Source organism: Sceloporus occidentalis, unplaced genomic scaffold (assembly GCF_023333645.1).
Source record: "Sceloporus occidentalis isolate IW3139 unplaced genomic scaffold, rSceOcc1.0.p SCAF_86, whole genome shotgun sequence".
Classification (NCBI taxonomy): Eukaryota; Metazoa; Chordata; class Lepidosauria; order Squamata; family Phrynosomatidae; genus Sceloporus; species Sceloporus occidentalis.
Window position 1 is genome coordinate 1,537,157 of NW_028317066.1, and position 19,639 is coordinate 1,556,795.

A 19,639-nucleotide genomic window follows, 5' to 3' on the forward strand; every position below is an offset into this window, starting at 1 on the left:
GGTAGGTTTCAAAGGTTGTTTAAAGAATGTATCTGGAATACAGGGATTAAATGAAGTATAATTCATACATCTCCCTCTCTCTCTCCTCATGAATGAATAGATAGATAGACAGACAGAGGGCATTCCCCCCAAATGTTTACCCACAGAGCAGGCTTTTTTCTTATACAAATAAGAGTTTTTGCCACAGAACCCAATGCACTTAAAGAAGGAAGGGCAGAGCAGAAGGGAATATTTTCCATGAGGTTTTTAAGGCTGTGCTTCTTTGGCTTTGCTTCCAGTCCCCAAGGCTGCCTCCCTAGAGAAGACCCTCCAGCCCCCCCATCACTGACTCCAAAATGACCCCCTCAGTCAGCATTCTCACAGAGGAACCAAATTTGGGGGTTCCCCATCGCCGCCTCAATCAAGGCACCCCCCCCTTCCCTTCCCTTCCTGCCAAGGAAACCCAGAAGGAGCCCTTCTTCTTCCTAACCAGCCAACAGTCAAACCCACCAGCCTTCTAGAACCCTATTAAGAATCCAAGCCAACCACCAGCCTCTCCCAGAATTCCATGCTCTCCCCTCCCAGCAGACTCCCCAGAGACCGGGAGATGGAGCTATGGGTGCAAACCCTGGAAAAGGGATCCTTCCCCAAGATTTTCCCCTTCTTCCCATTTCATGTCCCTTCCAGGTCTATCTGCTTCCACTTTCCAGAGGGAGAGCTGAGTTGGTTTAATACTGTTTTAATTTCTACGTTTGTACATTTCAATTCTATTTTAATAAATTTGTAATATGCTGTGTGTCCCCATGTGGGGGGGGGGGAAGCATTATTATTATTATTATTATTATTATTATTATTATTATTATTATTATTATATGTCTCTTGCTTCCTAAACCACAGAGCCTTGTGAAAACTTAAAGTCTAACAGAGGTCCAAAAGGCACTGCAGAAATAATCTACTTTGGGACTGCTTTAACAGTCTTGGCTCAATGCTTGGGAATTCTGGAAAGTGTAGTTTTCTGAGACATTAAGCCTTCTCTATTAGAGAGATCGAGTACCGCAACAATTCCCAGGATTCCCAAACATTGAACAAAGGCAGTTAAAGTGTTCTCAAACTGGATTATTTCTGCAGTCTGTTTTGGACCTCTGTAGTCTTTCAGCTTTCATAAGGATCTGTGGTTTTGAAGGGAAGACAATCATCATCATCATCATCATCATTTCTGCAGTGTGTTTTGAACCAGAGTTCACTGGGATCTAAGTTCCACAAAATGGAGCCAGGATTGCAGTCCTAGGGTTGGTCCCAGCCTTCCTCATCCCAAAGAAGTCAATTGGAGGAGGGCTGGTAGCACTCATGTCTCTCATTGATTTCAATGCATCCATTTCTTTTCTTTTTTATTCCAATAATCTATATAAAATCATATTGTACAGATAATCAAACATCAATAATAACAACAACTCAACAACAACAATAGTAAATGTAAAATTTAATAGATTTATATTCTAACATTTCCTCCTGGTTTGTTGTTAACTTTCTGAAAGCTTAATAAATTCTTATGATTACATTTTTGTGACTCCATTATAAAGATTTTTCCCCATTTGAGTTCCATCCAGTCCACATCTAATAGCTGAACCTCATCTAATCTAGAAATGGTACAATATATAATAATTTTCCTAAACACAAGTTGAGAGGTTTGTGTATCAAAGAGAAACTTTTCAATGGGTCTGTTTAAAGCATGGCTAAAAAATCAAAATCAAAAATCAAACCAGGAGCAATGGAAATGAAAATGCTGATTTCTTTTTCTTCCTGTCTTAGAGTAAGGAAATACCTTCCTTTTCTGAATCCTGAATCCTTTGAGGACACCTTTCATTGGTCCATGAAATGCTTTGGATGGAGGGAGCGGTGAATGCCTCAAAATGCCTAAAGGAGGAAGAGAGAAAACATTTAACGCTCTGTAATGGGCGTTCTCAGTTAACACAGGTTTTAAAGGTTGTTTCAAAAAGTGTCTTGAACACAGATATTATATAAAATATAATTCATACATGTAGCTCTCTCTCTCTCTTCATGCAGAGACATGAATGGAGAGAGAGAGAGAGAGAGAGAGAGAGAGAGAGAGAGAATCCCCCCTGTGAGTCCAAAGGAAGAGGAAGAGCATTCCAGGACCCTTTTCCTGACCTCACAAGGCAGCTCTTAGCATCTGCCCAAAACTGCTCTTGAACATGTGAAGATCAGGCAATGAATAGCTTTGCTCTTTGCAAAAAAGATGGGAAAACAATGGCCCCTTGGTATCTGCTGGGATTTGGTTTGGATAGCAAAATCCGTGGGTGCTCAAGTCCCATTATATAAAATGGGTGACCTTTCGCAAGTCACACTCTCTCAGCCTCAGAGGAAGACTAATAGCCAGATGGAAGGTGCACAACACACACACACACATCTACATAATAGAAATGCTATTTGTTCTGAGCCATGAAACCCACTGTGGGGGAACCTTTCTCAGCAGACAGTCTCTCAGCTTCAGAGGAAGACAAAGGTCAAAGTGGAAGGCCAACCTGAAGGCAAGGAAACCCTGGGAATAGGGTCACTAGACACGAGTTCAAGGCACGCAGCACACCCCCAACCCCCAAGGCACACTCTCTCAGCCTCAAAAGATGGCAATGGCAACCCCCCCTCTGACAAAACTGACCAACAAACTCTTGTGACAGCGTTGCCTTACGGTCTCCAGAAAAGAATTGAAGGCACAAAACACTTTTCCCCCAAAGTCTGGGAGGAGGAGGAAGAGGAGGAAGGCTTATAGGTTTGGAGCGGCAGAAGAGAAGGTCCTCTGGGTAACTGCACAGAGCCTAGCTTTTGCTGGCTGCAGTAAGTTTTTACCAGAGGACCTCAATGTGTGGGGCAGATTATATGGGAGAAGGGTATCCCGTAAGTAAGCTGGACCCAAGCCATGAAGGGCTTTAAATGTTATAACCAAGAGCTTGTACTGTCGCCGGAAATTAATGGGCAGCTATTATAGGTGTGCTATGGACACTTCTAGATCTTCCAGTGACCACTCTGGCTGCCATATTTTGGATTAGCTGAAGTTTCTGGACTAAGTGCAAAGGTAGCCCTATGTAGAGCTCATTGCAGAAGTCAAGACATGAGGTTACCAGTGCATGCATCATAGTTTCCATGTCCTCAGGTTGCAGAAAGAGCGCAGTTGGCGTATCAACCAAAGCTGATAACTGGCACTCCTTGCTGTCGCATCTATCTGAGTTGACATCTGGAGCGACAGATTCAGGAGCACCCCCAAACTAAAAACATAGTCCTTTGGGGGGAGTGCAACCGCTTCCAGGACCGGTTGTCAAACCTTCATACCTGGATTAGGACCTCCAACAATCAGCACCTCCGTTTTATCTGGATTCAGTTTCAGTCTGTTTTTCCTCATCCAGCCCATTACTGCCCCAAGACATTCATTCAGAGGGGAGATGCCTTCCTTAGTTGATGCTGAGATATCTCTGGGTGCCATGAGGATACAGATAGCACCCTCCCCATGCCTGTGGATGATGTCTCGCAGTGGTTTCATGTAGATCTTAAACAGCATTGAAAGAAAGCATTCTTGAAGTTGTCCATAGATGCTACCTCACACCGTACAACTTGCACGCCTTACTAAGAACCCCACCTCGTGCTTTCGGAGAAGATGTAATAATAGAGGTACCTTCCTGCACAGATTCAAATTGATCCAGTATGATCTCTTTCACAGAGTCACTGGGCACCTGACCCATGGCCTCTGCAATAATGCTGGCATCCAAGTCAGCTCTTATCATTTAAAGCAGGGGTCCTCAAACTCCGGCCCTCCAGATGTTTTGGACTTCAGCTCCAAGAATCTCAGATCATTGGCCAAGATGTCAGGGAGGGCATTATGAGGTAGGAAGGAAATTTGCATGTGGATGGTGATTGGCTGAGGGACAAAGAGGAAGGAGGAGCCTTTGTGGGGCTCTGGAAGTCTATTCAGATTGACTGTAGACTACTGAGGTAGGAAGGAAATTTGCATGTGGATGGTGATTGGCTGAGGGACAAAGAGGAAGGAGGAGCCTTTGTGGGGCTCTGGAAGTCTGTTCAGATTGACTGTAGACTACTGAGGTAGGAAGGAAATTTGCATATGGATGGTGATTGGCTGAGGCTTCTGGGAGATGAAGTCCAAAACACCTGGAGGGCTGGAGTTTGAGAACCCTGATTTAAAGCATCACAGTGAGCTGTGATAGATCTTACAATGTGTCCTGGGGGGTGGTCCTGGGGGGTGGGTGCATCAGTCTGGTCCAGGATACCCCTACCTCGCTCCAATAGTCCCATTATGCTTCTCTTCCCTTGGCACTTTCCTTCCTTCCTTCCTTCCTTCCTTCCTTCCTTCCTTCCTTCCTTTCACCTCCAGCCAGCCAGGCAGAGAGCTGAGCCAAGCCAGAAGCAACCCTTTCTCTCCCCCAATTCCTCCAGGGGCCAAGGAAGGCAGCAGAGGCAAGGCAGCAGTAAGAGGGGCATTGCCAGGACTGTAGATCCCCCCGAGGCCAGAGGACGCCAGCCAGGAGACAGCCTTCTCCCTTAACATCCCTGGCTCCCAGTGATAGGGATGCAGTGGTGAATGGTGGGTGAGGCTGTGGGTGCCACTTTAAAGGGTCCCTTCAGTCTGCCCTGGGAACAACCCTCACCCGTCCGTGGACAGACGATGCCAACTGGCTGGTACCTTTTTCATTTTGTATTTTTATTTCATATGTTCTTGGACAGATGTGTGGTGGGACACTTGGAGGGAGATGGGCATGGGCAAGGAGAATATCATTCAGATGGTGAATTGGAGGGGGAGATATTGACTGTGGAGCGGCTATACAAGATGTACATGGTGTGCTAACAGGGTGAAATGTCATTACAGCGGAAGGAGAGATTGATGTTTGATATCTATCTCCCCTTCCATTCATGCTGCTATGCCGAAGGAGCTGGAGAGCATACCAAACCAACCCCAGAACCTTCCCCTGCTCTTGTGTAATGCCAGGTCAGTCAAAAATACAACGCAGATAGACCATGATCTCCTACTAGATGACCTGGATGACCTGGCTTGTTTCACGGAGACCTGGCTGGGTGATGATAGCTCAGCCACCTGGGCTCAGGCCTTACCAGCCGGGTTCTCCCTCAGTGAGCAGGTAAAGGGATGTCGCGTTGGTCCATAAAGACAATCTTGCCTTGAGCAGGATACCTATCCGTAAGATGGACCACATCAAATGTATTTGCCTCAGCTTAAAGACTAGGGAAAGTCTGGGGATGCTGTTGGTTTAATGTCCACCCCGTTGCTTAACACCCCGTTGTTTGTGTGTGTTTATTTGTGTCTGTATCGTCCGGCCTCTGAGGGGGAGAGAAGGCTGGCCCAGTACCATCGGGCTAGCCTGAAGAAAGAGGCTCCTCCCTCCCTAACTGTCATCTTTCGGCCTCTGAGGGAGAGAGAAGGCTGGCCCAGTACCATCAGGGGCTAGCCTGAAGAAAGAGGCTCCTCCCTCCCTAACTGTCATCTTTCAGCCTCTGAGGGGGAGAGAAGGCTGGCCCAGTACCATCGGGCTAGCCTGAAGAAAGAGGCTCCTTATGAAGACACACCCAACTAAAGGTGGTGGCAGGTTTGGGTGTGCAACGCCAGTACCCTGGTGAGAACAGGCCGTGATACCCAAAAAGATCTGAAACTAGATGTAAAGTTCAAAAAAGGGGGGAAATTTAATTTAAAGGACAAAAATAAAAGGTCTTCTCCTCCCCAGCTCTAAACCAAAGATACTTTACAGTTCAGCTTTCTTCCAGACGACATCTCTCTGGGTCCGATGTAGTTTGTTCTCCTTACTCAATGGAGCTGGTGCAGGGTCTTTCAGCTCCTAAATTCTTCTATTTTCTATGCTAATGGTAACTGATTTGGCTAAGTGGTGTAAGAAATGCCCTTCCCGGCTGTCTGGGCCTGCTTGCCACCAAAAGACAGCTCTCTGCTAGCTCTCAGAGAAACTGCTCCAACTAAAAACCTCTAGCTACAGCACAGCCTGCTGGGAAAGGGCAAACCAAACCTAGAAAAGATGCAGGGGAAACCTACAGCTCCTCCCATAAACTAATACAAAGAACTTTTCTACACTAAAATAATCTATGGCCTGAACCAACACAAAGGAAAATGCAGGGGGAAATTCAAACAGTCCTGGCAGGACATCACACTCCCCGCTCAAAATTTCAACGAAATTTTGCAACCTTATGACCTATCCTATCCATTTATACATTAGATCAAAAGTTCTACCTAACACTGAACAAGGAAACTAAATCAGTCAAAGGTCTTTGATACTTGACCACTTTGCCTTCACTTATAGTTCTTATGGTGGCCTTTCGGATTTTCCCATCTGTGCTTGGATAAATTTCTTCTACAACTGCAGTAGGCCATTTATAGCGAGGGCTCTCTCTTTCTTTAAAAAGAACAACATCTCCGATGTTTAAATCAATTTGGGGACGTTGCCACAATTTTCTTCGTTGTAAGAGACAAAGGTATTCAGACTTCCATCTCTTCCAAAACTCTGATGCCAATGACTGAACTTGTTTCCATTGAATGGTATGAATTCCTTCTGGGACAGGAAGGCTGATATCTTTCCAGTCAGGGTTTTTAAAAGTCAAGATCATGGCTGGAGTCAAAATTTGTGCCCTTTCTGGATCTGTAGTAATAGGCACCAGCGGGCGGTTGTTGATGATGGCCACAACTTCTGCCATAAACGTAACCAAAATTTCATGTGTCAGGAACTTGCATTTTGTAAGCATTGCCTCTAGAATACGTCTACTGACACCAATCATGCGCTCCCAAGCTCCCCCCATATGGGAAGCATGAGGCACATTGAAAAACCATTGAATTTTCTCTTTGTTAGCAAAGTCCATTACAGTCTTGTCTTCTGCTAGTTTAGTTATGCAATTCAGCTCTTTAGTGGCTCCAATGAAGTTAGTGCCTCTATCAGACCTGATAGTTTTTACTGGACCCCTTATTGAAATGAATCTTTTTAGGGCATTAATAAAGGAAGAAGAGTCCATACTTTCCACAACTTCAATGTGTACTGCTCTGATCACTAAGCAAGTGAATAACACTGCCCATCTCTTGCTGTTAACTATTCCTCCTCTGGTTTTACGAGCACGTACCTCCCAGTGTCCAAAAATATCGAGACCAATGTGTGTAAATGGAGGATCCATAGAAGTACGGTCTTCTGGAAGTTCAGCCATAAGCTGGCTCTCACACTTTCTGCGAAGTTTTCTACATGTCACACATTGAAAAATAACTTTGTTGACCAATTTTCTGCAATTAATAATCCACAAGCCAGCATTTCTGACACTTGCTTCAGTCAGGGTTCGCCCTTGATGATGTATTCTTTCATGGTAGTGTCTGACTACTAAAAGGGCTACATGGCTATTTGCAGGCAGAATAATAGGATTTTTTAAGCTGTTCTTGATTTTAGCTCTTTGAAGTCTACCTCCAACACGTAGAAGACCTCTGGTATCCATAACTGGACATAGATCTTTAAGGATACTATGTCTAGGTAGATATTGTTGCTTTTCTATGCATCTGAATTCTTCCTTGAATTCAGATCTCTGTGTAGATCTGTAAATCAGGGTTTCTGCTTTAACCATATCTATGGTTGTTAAAGCTGCTTTGTCTCTGAAAGTTGCAAAATGGATGAGTCTAGCAAGAGCTCGCTGAAGACTCAGCCACTGAGAAAACTTTGTAAATTTTCTGGCATCTAAATGAGGCAACCTTATACTGCTTGTATTCACCAAGTTTATTTTGCAGCTGCTGATCTCTGGCAGACACTCAGGTAACTCAGAGAATGTTTCAGTTTTACCTTTGTTGTGATCAGGAACATCTAACTCCATCAGGAATTTTGGACCGGTCAGCCAAGTGGAAGACTGTACCTTTTGGGCCGAAGCTCCTCTTGTAGCAATATCAGCTGGATTTAGTTCAGAAGGAACATATTTCCATTGACTTTGTTGAGTACAAGAAAGAATTTTATTTACTCTGTTGGTTATGTACATTTTAAACCTCTTTGTAGTGTTTGTAAGGTATCCTAATACAACCATACTGTCAGTGTATAGTAATACTTTGTGGAATTTTGTTTCTACTTCCACACAAATGGTTTGAAGAAGTTGGGTAGCTAGCAAAGCAGCACACAGCTCTAATCTGGGTATTGTTTGTTTGGGTGCTACCTTTGCTTTGGCCATAATAAATCCTGTATGCGTCTCGGTGTTATTTTTAGCTCTCAGATACGCTACTGCGGCAATTGCTATTTCAGAGGCATCACAAAAAATGTGTAGCTCATAAACGGTATTTGGTCCAGGTTCTACAGGAACATACTGTCTGGGCACAGTAAGGTGTTCAATGTTTTTGATCTGAGACGCCCAGGCCTTCCATGCTAAATCCAGGGCTGGGGGAAGATTTTCATCCCAGTCTTTAACTTGATTTATTATCTCTCTAAAGATGTTTCTGGCCACTATAAGCACTGGTGCTACGATACCCAAGGGGTCATAAACACTATTGATCGAAGAGAGTACTTTTCTCTTTGTAGTCTGAAGTTCAAGTTTGGGAACTCTGATTGAGAGTCTATCAGTGAAGACATTCCACAGAATACCAAGGCTACTCTGTGTACGCTTGTCTTCAAAGATTGTTGTGACATCCTTTTCGACAAGCTCTTCTTTAGGAAAAGTCTCTAAAACTTCTCTGCTATTAGAGACTACTTTATGAAGCTTTATCTTAGCCAAGCTTAGCACAGACTGTACCTCTTTAACAATTCGGCTGGCTTCTTGTGCTGAGTCGAAGGAAATCAGTAAGTCATCTACATAAAAGTTCGTGTTGATTGCACGATAAGCCTCTATACTACACTGATCTTTATATGTCTCTGCAGTCTTTTTTAGACAGTAATTGGCTACCGCTGGGCTGGGAGTATTCCCGAAAACATGTACTCTCATACGGAACTCAGTGATATCTTCCAAGGTTTCCGTGTTCTGGAACCACAGGAACTTTAGGAAGCGGCGATGTTCTGGCTTAACCAAGAAAGCATAGAACATTTTGTGTATGTCTGCTGTCACAGCTATTTTCCTTTCTCTAAACTTTAGAAGTGCTCCTAGTAAACTGTTAAGCAAGTCTGGTCCTTTAAGAAGAACATCATTAAGTGAGATGTTTTGTACCTTTGCACTTGAGTCGAAAACTATTCTCACCTTTTCTGGCTTTTGTGGGTGAGTTACCTTATGGTATGGCAAGAACCAATGCTCTTGGGGTTTACTGCACAAAGGAACTCTTTCAGCATAGTTGCTTGTAAACAGATCTTCAATGAACTGTACAATTTGTTCCTTCAAAGTGGGATCTTTGAGCATTCTATTTCTCAAAGCAAAAAGCCTTTTTTCCGCAAGATGACGGTTGTTAGGCAAAATTGGTCGGTCTTCTCTAAAGGGAAGAGGTGCCATCCAGCTCCCTTTACTATCTTGGACTGTCTCTAAATTCATTATGTCCAGGAACTTTCTTTCCTCACGGGAAAAGGCTATGTCTTCATCTCTTGCTGAAGTTTCAAAAATGGAGCCGTAGTCTGGGATAATACCAAGGCAACACACCTTAATGTGGCTTAAGCAACTTTGTAGTTGTGTGGGTCGTGAATTTGGAAATTGGCTATTTCCTGTAAGATTTAACGCTGCTGGCGGGCTCTTGCTATGGACGCACACAGGTCCAATAACTGTCCATCCAAGTGGCAGTTTTTGTGCTATTGGTGCACCTGGAGGTCCACTTACTTGTTTCAAGACCTGGAACAGCTCTGGGCAATCTGAGCCTATCAGTAGGGAAATTTCAGCATCTTTGTCCAATGCAGGAATTTCTTTTGCTATAGCTTTTAGGTGTGCATGGCTTTCAGCTACAGCCTTGGTTGCTATTTGGTTCTTGTTCCTAGGGATAGAAGAGCACTCTATTAAAGGAGGCAGTTTAATGTACCTTTTGCCATTGCAAGGCGAAATCATGAACTCCGTTGCCACTCTACCCTGCATTTGTTGCTGTCCAGTGCAGGTAGATATGGTATATTCAAGAATCTTGGCTTTGACCGCAAAGGTACTGAAGAACTCTGGTGTGGCCAAGGATGCGTCACTCTGTGAGTCTAGGGCAATATAAAGTCTTTTTCTAAAGTGAGGTTTGTCTTCTGGGAAAACTTCAGCTAGACAAATCGGATGGCATATCCTAATCTGCGTTGAGTCCTGGCATAGCTTTGTACATGCCACAACTGACTCTGCTTCTGAAGTAGGTTTAGCTGCCTTTTCTGAAGCCTCACTTTTAGGACCCTCTGATTTCTTCTTAAGTTTAGGTGACACTGAAGGTGATTTGAAATGGTGCATTGCTGAGCAATGACGCGGGCTACCGCATTCAGCACATTTTACTTCTATTTTGCAGTTTCTAGCAAAGTGAACCTTTGAACCACAGCATCGAAAGCAGACTTTTGCTTTAGCTGCTATCTCCAGCCTTTCGTTGTAAGGCCTTTTTGAGAACTCTTTACAATCTGCAAGGCTATGTGGTTTATTATGAATGGGACATGGAATTTCTTTAGTCTCTTGTGTTTTATTCGACTTAAACTGAGTGACCTCAGTGGATTTAACTACAACTGTGGCCTTCCCCATTTCCTTGATAGGAATTTTGTCTTCCTTTACAGTCTTCTCTGAGCGCATGTTTTGGTAAAGGGTTGGGAACCCAGTCTGCGGGTCATTGCTTTCCTTTGCAGCTCTTGTCACAAAGTTCACAAGGTAACTGAAGGGTGGGTAGCATTGCATGTTGAGTTCCTTATAAGAAAACACCTCTCTTCCCCACCTCTCCTGGAGCTGAAAGGGTAGTTTTTGGAGCACCTGTCGCTGTGTGATGTATTGATCTAAACAGGCTAGACCAGGTAACTCTGGATTACATTTCGCAGACTGAAGTTCAACTAAAAGATCACTTAAGTCCCAAAGTTGACGGTAGTCCTTTGACTTGAGGATTGGGAACTTATAAAGCCGATTTAGTAACGATGCTTCTATTTCTGTTGATGCACCATATCGCTCTTCTAATCTATTCCACGCTGTCTGCAACGCCTTAACTGGATCTGACACGTAGGCCGCGTAGATTCTCTGGACCTGAAGGGATGAGTTGGGGCCCAACCATGCCATGAGTAAGGTGAGCTCCTCATCTGCTTGCAGTTTCAAATCTCTAATGGCTCTCTGAAAAATTACCTTCCATAAGATAAAGTCTTCAGGAAGGTCTGAGAATTTCTGGACTCCCTTGTCTCTAAGGTCCTTCCTGGGAGTTTTAAGCATGAATGGTGAACAAGACTCCATGAAGGTGGGAATCATCTCTGCAGGCTGGAAGAAGTGTGGACTCCCTTTAGTTGGCAAATCAGCTTGACTGGCAGGCAAGTCCGTAGATTCTCTAGGCCTGTAAGTCTTGGGGGCTTCAGCAGCCGGGGCTTGCTGAAAGGCCACACTAGCATGGCTGGGAATTTGGCTCCCCGCCATGGGCTTCTGGTCTCCAAAGGGTTCATTGAGTGCCATATTTATAGGTAGACAGTCACGATGGATGATCTTTTCTTTGTAGACAGAATTTTCTGTAGGCTGAGGCCATGGAGCGGCAAGCAATTGTGTCTTGCTAGCATCTAAGTTAGGAGGTGACTTGACCACAGGGTCTTGTGGGGAGCTCTCATCCACAAGGAACAAGGTAGATATCCTGTCTCTAGGCTCCTGTGTAGGAAGCAACCTCACATTTTCTTCACTGAGATCATCCTGGAAGCTCTTGGCTAAAATCCTGGCCTTTATGGACAGTTTTGAAGCCTCCTTAGCCTTGAGAAGAAGTTTCTTTTCATTTTGAATAGCAAGTTTTTGCCTTTCCTGTTCTGCTTTGAGGGCAGCTTCTTGCTCTTCTAAATCAACCTCTTGATGAAAAAGGGTCAGTTCTTTACTGGCCATTGCTGCCTCTGCTTCGGCATGCAATATTTCAGCCTTTAATTTCATCCTTTCTACTTTGAATTGTTGGGCTACCATATACGAACTCCAGCTAGCATGGGAGGAAGAACTGCCACTACCACTTTTACTGGAGCGGGAACTATGCCTGTGGGAAGAAGACCTGCTGGTGTGACAGGTTTTTGAGCTCTTTGTACTTTGAGGCTTCCCTGGGTATATTCCTCTGCTGGACTTAGCACTGCCGGCAGGGGACTCATTATTAAGCTCTAAGCTCTGCAGCCGGAACTTGACTGTGTCCAAAACTGCACTATATTCTTTTTCTTTGTCCGCGACTTCTTCCAGGAACTGTTTTAGTCTGGATTCTGCATCGGGATTGTTCATGGTTTGAAGTGTTTGGATCCTTTTATTCACCACTTCTTTCCACTTTAGGAAACTGGATTGCTGGGCAAGCTCTCTTCTTTGCATGTCTTCTGAGTCGCAGACTGCTGACAGCAAGGACATGGCATGTTGCAAACTCTTCCAAGCTTTCAGTTCTTTCACGCTTAAGTGTCTTTCCTCTTTTAACAGCAGTTCTAAGGCCTTTTCAGTCGGGTGTCTGTCCCTAAGAGAACGAGTGTCGTGTGTGTGTCCATGTGCTAGTTCTTCAGAAAGCCTATCCATTCTGGCTGGTCCTAGTTGCCAACGCAACAACTCAGCAAGGATGAAGAGGACAAACGGTGTAGTGCTGATTTTACTTACAGCCTGCTACTGCTCCGCTTTCCTACTGTCACCACTCTTATGCTACTTCAACACAGCCAGACCTGGAGTCGGTTAAAGAGTCTTCTAGCTCCTTTCTTCAGGCTTGCAACGTGAACAAACATAAAACACACATTAATCTCTTCATAAAACTCTATCCATATACTTGAATGGAAAAAGTTCTCTCTAAAATGGCTGCTGATAATGTGCTCAGAACTCTGCAAGAAGAAGTAGAACTAAAATGGCCTCCGACCATGTGCTCAAAACTCTGCAGGAAGAAATGGCTCCAAAATGGCCGCCCACCATGTGCTCAGGACTCTGCAAGAAGAAATGGCTCCAAAATGGCCGCCCACCATGTGCTCTGGACTCTGCAAGAAGAAATGGCTCCAAAATGGCCGCCAACCATGTGCTCTGGACTCTGCAAGAAGAAATGGGTCCAAAATGGCCGCCAACCTTTTCCCCTTTTATAACCACAGAGTCTTCTTCTCCTTCTATGCAAATCTTGGGATCTTGCTTCAATGCAGGGCCTTGCACTTGGACTCTCTTTGACAGGCCGGAAGCGGCAATGGCCGCCAGGATTTCTTACACTATGAAGACACACCCAACTAAAGGTGGTGGCAGGTTTGGGTGTGCAACGCCAGTACCCTGGTGAGAACAAACCGTGATTCCCAAAAAGATCTGAAACTAGATGTAAAGTTCAAAAAAGGGGGGAAATTTAATTTAAAGGACAAAAATAAAAGGTCTTCTCCTCCCCAGCTCTAAACCAAAGATACTTTACAGTTCAGCTTTCTTCCAGACGACATCTCTCTGGGTCCGATGTAGTTTGTTCTCCTTACTCAATGGAGCTGGTGCAGGGTCTTTCAGCTCCTAAATTCTTCTATTTTCTATGCTAATGGTAACTGATTTGGCTAAGTGGTGTAAGAAATGCCCTTTCCGGCTGTCTGGGCCTGCTTGCCACCAAAAGACAGCTCTCTGCTCGCTCTCAGAGAAACTGCTCCAACTAAAAACCTCTAGCTACAGCACAGCCTGCTGGGAAAAGGGCAAACCAAACCTAGAAATGATGCAGGGGAAACCTACAGCTCCTCCCATAAACTAATACAAAGAACTTTTCTACACTAAAATAATCTATGGCCTGAACCAACACAAAGGAAAATGCAGGGGGAAATTCAAACAGTCCTGGCAGGACATCACAATCATACTGGATCATTTTGAATCTCTGAGTACCAAGGATGTGGACAAGCTCCTTGCAAGTGTGAGGAAGACAACTTGCCCTCTCAAGCCTTGCCCTTCATGGCTGGCCATCCAAGGTGGAGATGCACTTAGGACTCACCTGAGATATATCTTAAATGTATCTCTTAGGGAAGGCTATTTTCTATCTTGCTTAAAAGAAGCGGTGGTACGGCCGCTTCTGAAAAGCCCCTCCCTAGGTCACTTGGACATTAGCAATTACAGACCAGTCTCCCATCTTCCATTTGTAAACAAGGTGATTAAGAGGACAGTTGCTCTTCAACTCCAAGCAGTCTTGGAAGAATCAGATTATCTAGACCCATTTCAAACTGGCTTCAGGATGGGATACGGAGTCAAGATTGCTATGCTCACCTTAGATCAACTCCACTTGAGTACTGATAGGGGAAGTGCGACCCTGTTGATGGTTTTGGACCTCTCAGTGGCTTTTGATCCTATTGACCATGGCATCCTTCTGGAACGCCTGAGGGAATTGGGGATCGGGGGCAATGCATTGCAATGGTTCCAGTCCTATCTCTCAAGCAGATTCCAGATGGAGATGCTTGGGGACAGTTGCTATCTAAAAGGGATCTTAAATCCAGCGTTCCTCAGGGCACCATCCTATCCCCAATGCTATTCAACATCCACATGAAACCGCCAAGGGAGTTCATCCAGATGCGTGGGGCGGGGTGCAATCAGTATCTCCTTTTGTTGCTGCTACGGACTGCAAGTGAGAGGCAATTAAAGGTAACTTTGTAAAGCTACTTTAGAAGCCATTGGAGACTGTAAGAGAATTGGGACAGAAACATAGCCTTTAAGCTACTTTAAGCTACTCAAGCTGCTTGTGAAGCTGCTTTTTGCCTACTCTATTTCTTTTTTTATTTTTTTTCTCTCCCTGAACTGCTTCATAATATTTTTGTTGTTATTTCATTTGTATTGGACTTGAGAGGAAGTGTGAAGAAGAGGGAGATAAGTGGAACTACAAACTGTAAGAGTAATTACAAATCAATTATAAATAATAATGGCTTCAGCTGTGAAAAAAGCTGCAGCTGCTGCAGCAGCACAAATTCAGCAGCAACAAAGAAGAGGATCAACTGAGCTCAATCCACTTTTGGAGGAAATAAGGAAAATAGATGATAAAATGGAAAATATGCAAGCTAATCTCCAGCAAGAGATTAAGACTTTAAGGGTGGATTTGAAACAAGACTTTAAAATGCAAATTAAAAATTTCTCTCAATCAGTTGATGATATGATGAAAGATGCAAATCAAGCTAAATCAAAAATTAAAAATTCGGAAGAGAAAACTAAAGAGATAGAAGAAACAACGGAGAAAATGACAATGCAACACAAGATGGAATTGGACCAAAAGGCTTTAGAGGATTTTAAAAAAGAGAAAATTGTCTGAAGGTTCACAGGCTAAAGGAGTTGAAAAATGAAAATCTACATGATTATGTGGTCACAGTGCTAGCAGAATATAAGGAAATACCAAAATTGGAATATTCATGGGAAATTAACAAGGCATTCAGAGTGAATTCTGCTATGGCAACAGAGAAAAACACTTCAAGAGACACGGTGACTTACATAGGCCTGCTACAGACTGCCAAAATCAAGCTGCTTTGGAGGTATGCTGTTTAAATGATGCATGCATCCTAAGAATCTGGAAGCTGCACCAAAGCTGCACTCCAGTGCTTAGGAATGGAGTGTGGCTTTGGCACAACCTCCAGACTCTTAGGACCCATGCATCATTTAAATAGCATACCTCAAAAGAGACCCGAAGCAGCTTTATTTTGGCAGAATGTAACAGGCCTTAGTGAGGAAAAAAGCTAGAGATGATGTGCTTTTCCAAAGCTACCATAAAGAATGGAACATTGAAGGAAATCAAATAAAAATTTACAAAGACATACCCAAGCGAATCTTACGGAAACGGGAAGACTACAAATATTTGACTGTACAACTAAGTAAGGAAAAAAAAATTACAAATGGGAAAAACTAGAGGGCATTTCAGTTAACTACAAACAGAAATGGTATACACTCAAAACAATACAGAAAGCAAAAGAGTTCTGGGGAAAAAATTGGTCAAGAAATTCAAAATACATTTGTAAGACATAATCAAACAAATCAACAAAGGGAAGATATTCAAAGTATAATTCAAACTAGAAGTCAGAAAAGGAAGGAAGAAACTCTGAGAAGAGAGAATGAGTCGAGGAGTGAAGAACAAGGTGAAACTCAGGAGGAGAGTCAAAGCAGTAAAGGAGATTTAGTTGGCGAAACTAGTGAAGAAACAACCCCTAAACGAGACATATCTGAATAAGGAAAAGAGGAGGTGGGTGAAGAGAGACGGGAGGAAATAGAAGACGGGGAAGAAGAAAATACCGAACAGTAAGGTAACTAATAAGACTTCCCCCCTCTCCCCCTCCTCTTTTCATATCTCAATTTGTAGTTTATAAACTTTAAATATTGGAGAAAATGTCTCAAAAATATAAATATTGTTTCTTGGAATGTAAATGGAATGAATAGTCCAATGAAAAGAAAGATGATTTTTCACTACTTGAGTAAAACAAAAGCAAATCTTGTATGTCTGCAAGAGACGCATATTAAACTTAAAGATGTTAAATATCTTAAAAATAATAAATTAGGAAATGAATATTTATCTGCAACAACAAAAGCAAAAAGAGGAGTAGTCATATATGTTAATCAGAGAATCAAAAGCAGGAAGATTTTTAGTGACTCAGATGGTCACTATGTGGCTGTTGAAGTAATAAACCAGGAGGGAAAAAATTTAATAGTGGGAGTATATGCACCCCAAAATAACAAAAGCAAATCCTTCAGACAGCTTCTAGAAGAAATCCAAGAAGCAGCATATGAAAACATTATTATGCTTGGAGACTTTAATGGGGTAATAGACCCCAGAATAGACAAAAGCAATATAAAGAAAACTTTAGACCTTCAAGGTAAACTTCCTAGAACCTTCTTCTTATTAATAGAAGAATTGGATCTACAAGATATATGGAGACTTAAAAGCCAAATGAAAAGGACTTTAACTTTTTCTCAAATCGTCATAACTCATATTCAAGAACTGATATGTTTCATGACAAAAAAGCTATGTAAAATGGTGCACAAAGCAAAAATCCACCCTAAATTAATATCAGACCAGAATCCGTTGGTGATAAATATGAAGGGTTCTAAAAGTGAATTCATTTGGAGGCTCCAAGATTATCTGTTACAGAACAACTTAATTGTAGAAGAAGCACGAAAGACCCTTAAGTATTATTTCAAAGAAAATGATAATATAGAGACAAAAGAAACCATGATGTGGGCAGCCTCAAAAGCAGTAATGAGAGGTTTCTTTATACAGAAAAAAGCAGAAATAAAAAGACAAAACGAGAAGAAAACCCAAGAAATAACTCAAGAAATTAAGAAAAAAGAACTGGAATTGCAAACAAGAAAAACGGATAAAAAGCTGCAATTAGAAATAAAAAGCCTCAAACAGCAAATCTGTCAAAAGAGGATTAAAGCACTAGAACAAAAAATGAAAACTGCAAAAGTTATTTAAACCTTCCAACATGCAAATAAAGCTGGGAAATGGTTGGCCTTCAAACTGAAGAAGAAGAAAGAAATGTTGGTGATAAATAAACTAAAAAAGGGTAAAGACTACATCACAGACCAAAAAGAGATTAAAAAAACGATCATGGAATATTATGGAGACCTATATAGGAGTAAAAATAACAATGTAAAAGATATAAAAGAATATTTAGACAACACCACTATTGCACCTTTTACACCCCAGTAGAGAGAATTGTTGGATCAACCTATTACAATTCAAGAAACCAAAGAAGCCACAAAATCATTAAAATCGGGGAAAGCACTGGGGCCGGATGGGTTCTCTGCCCAATATTACAAAGAATTTGTAGACATCTTAGCTGAACCTCTGCAACGAATATTGAATAAGATCAAGATTGGAGAACTACCCCACACTTGGGATGAAGCGACCATCACTCTGATTCCAAAAGAGGGAGGAGACCACACAACTCCAGCCAACTTTAGACCAATCTCTCTTCTAAACGTGGACTATAAGATCTTTGCCTCTATATTAGCCAAGTGGCTAAGGAAGTGTCTGGATGAATGGATACACGAGGACCAACGGGCAGTTAAAAGATATTAGATATGTGGTAAACATCTTAGAACATTATGAGGTCCACAATGAGAAAAAACTTGCTCTAGTTTTCTTGGACATAGAGAAGGCTTTCGATAATGTTCAGTGGCCATTGATAAAAAAGACATTGGAAAAGCTGGAAGTGGTCCCGAAATTTTTGGAATGGACTATGGTGATATATTGTAAACAACATGCAAAAATTATTGTGAATAGTGAAAGAACAGACCCCATTGAGATACAAAAGGGAACCAGACAAGGTTGCCCCCTTTCCCCCCTCTTGTTTATTATGGTTTTTGAATTGTTATTGCATAATATAAGAAAGGAGGTTAATATAAGAGGAGTTAAAGTAAAAGGTAGCGAATTTAAACTGCATGCATTTGCAGATGACCTATTAGTATCATTGAGCAACCCATTAGAAGATATATCACTTCTACAAAAGGAACTAGAGAGATTTGGGAAGACATCAGGTCTAAAAATGAATAAGGAAAAACAGTAATTGTAACAAAAAAAAAACATGAAAGAGGGAGAAGAAATGGAATTGAAAAAGATTTCTGGTCTCCAAATAAATAAAAAGGTGAAGTATTTGGGTATAGAACTGTCAAAAAAGAATATAGATTTATTCAGATTTAATTATAACAAAACTTGGACAAATATTAAAAAGGAAATGAAAAGTTGGACGAACATCAAACTATCGCTATTGGGAAGGATAGCGGCAGTTAAAATGACAATCCTCCCTAAATTATTATTTCTTTTCCAGTGTATCCCAATTTTCCAAAACAATTCGGTTTTCTCTAAATGGCAGAAAGATATAAATTCTTTTGTGTGGGAAGGGAAGAAACCACGCATAAGATTAAAATATATGCAGGACTCGGTAGACAGAGGAGGTTTTGCATTTCCAAATCTAAATCTATACTATGAGGCCAGTGGAATGATCTGGCTAAAAGATTGGCTAGAGGTGAAAAACAACCCCTTGTTAAAATTAGAAGGTTCAAACTTAAGATTTGGGTGGCATGCTTTCTTGTGTTACGATAAAGTTAAGGCAAATAAGGATTTTAGAAACCATCTTATTAGAAAAGCCATTTATAGAATCTGGATGAAATACAAGAAGCTGATTTGTAATAAAATTGCAATATGGTGTTCTCCCCATGAGGCACTTTTAAAAACTGATCCATTAAGAAATGAAAACTGGCTGAAATATATAGATCTGTTGAAACCTCTAAAGCAAGCAACATGGGAAATGAAATCGCTAGAGGAACTAATGAAAGAGGGGAAGATAAACAACTGGTTTATGTATTTTCAACTAAATGAACAGTTTTTAAAAAGACCTTAAAAACAGGGGGGAACAAATAAAAAATCAGATTTGGAGGAAATGATCTGGGCAATAAAAGGAGCAACAATATCAGCGTTATATAGATGCCTTTTGAAATACTATACTGAAAGCGAATTAGTGAAAACAGATATGATTGCATGGGCACAAGATATTGGGAGACCATTGAACCTGGAGCAATGGGAAAGATCTTGGACTAAAAGAATGAAATATACCCTGTGCCAAGATATAAGAGAAAATTGTTATGAATTGTATTATAGATG

At 42.0% G+C, this 19,639-nt stretch overlaps 2 protein-coding genes across 2 annotated transcripts in view; one reads left to right on the top strand and one right to left on the bottom strand.

Annotated features, from left to right (window-relative positions):
* The window catches only part of LOC149284981 (uncharacterized), a 176,928-nt gene that overhangs the window by 119,313 nt on the left and 37,976 nt on the right, over window positions 1–19,639 (top strand). The gene's annotated exons all lie outside the window — the stretch shown is intronic.
* Window positions 1,885–12,438, bottom strand: LOC149284985 (uncharacterized). Its single transcript, XM_089495911.1, has 2 exons — window positions 8,002–12,438; window positions 1,885–1,893 (listed from the first exon to the last, which is right to left on the bottom strand). Exons 1-2 carry the CDS (start codon window positions 12,436–12,438, stop codon window positions 1,885–1,887), a joined length of 4,446 nt encoding a protein of 1,481 aa, XP_089352037.1.